Genomic DNA, 5,095 nt, shown 5'->3' with positions numbered 1-5,095 from the left:
TCCCCATCCCTCTACTGAAAATTCCTGCTGTGAAATTATAGTTTTGAATGGTTATAGTCGTGATTTCCTCATCCTTCAAACAATTTCAACAAAACCAACCTTACTGGCGAACTTTAGGTTAAGTTTCACCTTCACTCGGGTTCACTAGCACCTTTTAAAATTTGACCGATCTCTGCTTCCTACTAACGATTCGATTACAGGTATCACCATCAATCTCTGGTCCAAGCCTACTGGGTCAATTGGTTCCTTGTTGCAATTACGATTTTTCTCTGCTACATTTTCCTCCATAGGAGTTAGCTACTTCAGCAGGTATTCATTCTATTTTCTTTGTTGGTTTTTTTAGTGCTGTCATTTCTGTTTCCTAATTGTAAGACCTAATTACTCATACTCATGCCTGATAAAAAGTTTGAGAAGCATCTTATACTAATACCATTTCTTTTTTTATAGTTAATCTTCTGTTGTTTTTCACTATAAGTCATGGACAGATCTTGGATGTATCTTGCACCAAGATCAAGTCAAACTTTTGTTAATGGTGTGCTAAACTTCTTGAATTTTGCATTTGAGAGAACAAGTGTCAATGGGGGGATGATAAAGTGTCCATGTACAAACTGTATAAACATGGAATATCAGAATAGACAAATTGTTCTAGATCACCTCATATGTTCAGGGTTCTGTCCAAACTACTTGAAATGGGTATATCATGGGGAGGACACAGCAGTTGCATCAACAAGCACAACCCATAACGAAGAAGAAAGCATATTTCACCATGAAATGCATGAAATGTTGAATGATATTTTTGAGATGGAAGGTGGAAGGGGAGAGGAAATACATGAGAATGCCTTAAATAATAGTCAAGAGATGGGAAATGGGAGAAATAAATTCGATGACCTTATGAAGGAGGCTGAAGAGAAAGTGTATCCAAATTGCAAATACAACAAATTATCATGTGTGGTGTATTTGTACCATTTAAAGTGTCTTGGTGGTTGGAGTAACAAATCTTTCTCTATGTTGTTAGAGTTTTTAAAGGATTTGTTACCTGAAAGAAATGTGTTACCTAAATCAACACATCAAGTAAAAAAAATAATGGCTAACTTGGGATTAGGATATGAAAAAATTCATTCATGTCCTAATGGTTGCATGTTGTTTTGGGATGACAAGGAGAAAGATGAAGTTTGTTCCTTTTGTGGGTCTTCTAGGTGGGAAGTTCATGAAGCTAATCCAGAACAAGAAGTGAGTCCTCCCAAGAAAAAGGCATCAAAAATATTGCGGTGGTTTCCTCTAAAGCCTAGACTTCAGAGATTGTTTATGTCATCAAAGACAGCTAATTTTATGAAGTGGCATCATGTGGATCGTGTAAAAGATGGAAAGTTGCGACACCCAGCAGATGCATTAAATTGGAAAGATTTTGATGAAAAGTTTCCAGAATTTGCTCGTGATCCTCGTAATGTTCGCCTAGCTTTGTCGAGTGATGGTTTCAACCCGTTTAGGACAATGAATGTGGCACACAGTATTTGGCCAGTTTTTCTTATTCCATACAACTTGCCTCCATGGTTGGTTATGAAGCAACCAAATTTCATTCTTTCTTTAATCATTCCGGGTCCAAAAAGTCCTGGAAACAAAATAGACGTGTATATGCAACCTCTGATTAAAGAGTTGAAGGAGTTATGGGAGGATGGAGTTAAAACATTTGATGCATCAACGAAACAACACTTCCAGTTGAAGGCTGCTCTTATTTCTACCATATCAGATTTTCCAGGTTATGCCAATCTGTCAGGATGGAGCACTAAAGGAGAACTTGCATGTCCTATATGTGGTTTTGATACTGATTCCAAATGGCTAACCAATGGAAGAAAGTGGTGTTATATGTGTCATAGGAGGTGGCTTCCAGTTGACCATCGTTGGCGTTTAGACACTAGATCATTTCTTGGACGCCACGAATTAAGAGTAGCTCCAATTCCTTCTTCTGGAAAGGAGATTCTACAAAAACTAGAAAATACAGAATTTCTTGTTGACAATGTTAATGGCGGTCCATGGAAAAAGAAAAGTATTTTTTTTATGTTGCAATATTGGGAACATTTGCTTTTACGTCACAATCTTGATCCGATGCACATTGAAAAAAATGTGCAAGACAACATAGTGGGGACAGTATTAGGACAAGAAAAAAAGTCCAAAGATAACTATAAAACAAGGCTTGACTTACAAGAATTAGGTATGAGAAAGGAAATACATCCAAAGAAACGACCTAGAAGTAATGTTACTTTCATACCAAAAGCCTGCTATCAGATGTCCCGGGCTGAAAAGACTGAATTTTTAAAATGTCTCAAGTCAATCAAACCACCTGATGAGTTTTCATGCAATATCTCTCGATGTGTTCATTTAAATGAGCGCAAACTAATTGGGATGAAAAGTTATGATTGTCACGTGTTGATGCAAGAGTATTTGTCGATTGCATTACGTGGAACTTTACCGGACCATGTAAGCTCGGTCATAATTGAATTATGCGATTTTTTTAGGATCATTTGCTACAAGGATTTATCTGATGATGATCTAAATTTTATTGAGGCTAAAGTTTCTCTCACTCTATGCAAATTAGAGAAAATATTTCCACCTTCCTTCTTTACTGTAATGGTACACTTGGTAATCCATTTAACCAGAGAGGTGAGGCTTGGAGGTCCTGTTGCATTTCGTTGGATGTACCCTATTGAAAGGTACGTAACATTTCTATAAAGTTTATTTATTGTTTTTTTAAAAATTTAAAACTTATAAATAATCAATGACTTGTAACTATGGCACTACAGGTACCTTTGTAAACTTAAGTCATACGTTCATAATAGAGCTTGTCCGGAAGGATCAATTGCTGAAGGTTATATAGCTGAAGAAAGTATAACTTTTTGCTCCAGATATATATCGAAAGTAGAAACCGTCTTCAGTAGACCAGTTAGGAATGATGATGAGGGTCAACAAAATGACATTGAAGAATCCAACAATCTTTGCCCCGGTCGTGCTATAGGGCATAAATTGCATTCGGGACTATCTTTTCACAAAAGAAGGAGGAGATCTTCAAATTCAGTCATTGATGAAAAGTCACTTTCTCAAGCTCATCGTTATGTACTATTCAATGTCGAGTCAGTTTCACCTTTTCGAGAGTAAGACAATTCATGATTTTTATGTTATTAGAAACTCTTTCTATTCATTCATCTTTCACACAAAAATATTAATATGGGTTTTTTTAAGGGAACACAAACGGATAGTCAAGGGACAAAACCGTTCTCGTCGGCTACCAGATTATGAAATCGACAAGATTCATGCCCAACAGTTTAGTGATTGGTTCAAGAGAAGGGTAATTCGAAAAAATGTTGAATATGTTATAATTTTTCATTTAGGATATTAGTTTTAAGACTATTAACATCTATGTTGTAGGTTGCACGTATGGAAGCACAAGGTGATGAAGTAACTGAAGACCTAAAATGGCTTGCTCGTGGTCCACTTAGAAGTGTGCAACGATACTCTGGATACCTTGTTAAGGGTTACCGTTTTCATACAAAAAATCGAGAGAAATCACTAAGAACCCAAAATAGTGGTGTCGTTGTTACTGTAGAAGGTGCAAATTATGCTAGTAGTCGAGATAGAAGGCCTGTTCATAGCGTGATTAACTACTATGGTAAATTGAGTGACATTATTGAGTTAAACTACTCAGGTCAAATATGAGTAGTTTTATTCAAATATGAGTGGGTTGACATCAATAGGGGCTGCAAGAAAGATAATGGTGTAACATTGGTGAATTTCTCATACAGGGCACATACAGGTGCTAATTTAACAGATGATCCCTTCGTATTGGCATCACAAGTTGAGAAAGTTTTCTATGTCACAGATCCTAAGCAGAAAGATTGGGAAATTGTCAAACATGTAAAATTAAGAGATGTATTTGACATGGGAGGTGTCGATACTCAGGTTTCTCCTTATTCTAATGATTGCACACTTGATGTGCCTAATTTGCATAGGATTGGGGATGATGGTGAAGATGGCATAGACATTACCCCTGAGATGGAACATGAAGAAGATGTTGAAGAAAGCGATGATGACTTTATTCTTTTTTGATTAGTCATTAATATTATGTCTTAAATCTTGGTGTACTTTTTGGACAATTGTATCATTAGGTGCTATATAGTGGTGTTTTTATCTGTTATACATGTGTGTGCGTTAGATTTATGATACTTGCAATGCATATTTTGTTTATTGAATATTATTTTAATATTAATTATATGGCCAATATTGATGTCTGTATTGCATGTGTTTTGAATAGACAGTATGGGAAGGCGAAAGAGGCTATGTATCACTTCTACTGAAATCAACGAGCTCATTGAAGACCATGGGGCTACTGAAACTGAAGATGTTCAATCAAATTGTGAAGAATTTCAGTCTATTAATCAACAATCTAACCAACAATCTTCGGAGTGTGAGATAGGTGCAAACGAACAAGGTATCTTAGTTACTCCAACACAAAATTACCATATGGTATAATAGATTAATGGTAATTATAAAAGAACAGAGGATTGAAATATAAAAAGAAAGAGGGTTATAATGTCATTATAAAGAACATGTGTATGAAAATTAAAAAGAAATAGGGGTATAATGATCATTACAAAAAACAGCGGTTTGAAATTATAAAAGAAACAGAGGTTTATTGGTAGGATATTTTCTTTTGTCTTTAAAAAGAAAAAGACGTAAGAAACAACAGAAACAACGTAATTTTGCTTTTGGCTTTCAAATCCAAAGTTACAATATATGTCCCTGGTTTTGACTCTTATTTCCCCTGTAACCCCTCATCCCATATTTCTTTTCATATTTGGTTTTAAACTTTTCAGTTTACACCCTTAGGTTTCACAATTTATTTAAAATTTGATATTGTTAAAATCTTCTTTAATTAGATTATATCTAACAATTTTTTTTAACAATAACCATGTTTTTGCTGAATTATTTATACAAAAATTGTCGTTTTACTGATATGTTAATGATCAACTATAGGTCCTTTTGCTGAATTGATTTTACAGATTTGGTCCTATGAAATTTACAAAATAGGTCCCTGTGTTGACAA

General features: G+C 35.1%; 1 protein-coding gene across 1 annotated transcript; it reads left to right on the top strand.

Moving 5' to 3' along the window:
• The first annotated feature begins 477 nt into the window (after window positions 1-477).
• On the top strand, window positions 478-4,098 carry LOC145035745 (uncharacterized). The gene is made up of 5 exons (XM_078984247.1): window positions 478-2,708; window positions 2,799-3,146; window positions 3,235-3,340; window positions 3,421-3,683; window positions 3,795-4,098. Exons 1-5 carry the CDS (start codon window positions 478-480, stop codon window positions 4,096-4,098), a joined length of 3,252 nt encoding a protein of 1,083 aa, XP_078840373.1.
• The last annotated feature ends 997 nt before the right edge of the window (window positions 4,099-5,095 follow it).

Source organism: Lactuca saligna, chromosome 3 (genome assembly GCF_052625555.1).
Source record: "Lactuca saligna cultivar CGN05327 chromosome 3, ASM5262555v1, whole genome shotgun sequence".
NCBI classification, from domain to species: Eukaryota; Viridiplantae; Streptophyta; class Magnoliopsida; order Asterales; family Asteraceae; genus Lactuca; species Lactuca saligna.
This window is presented reverse-complemented; position numbering and strand designations above follow the sequence as displayed.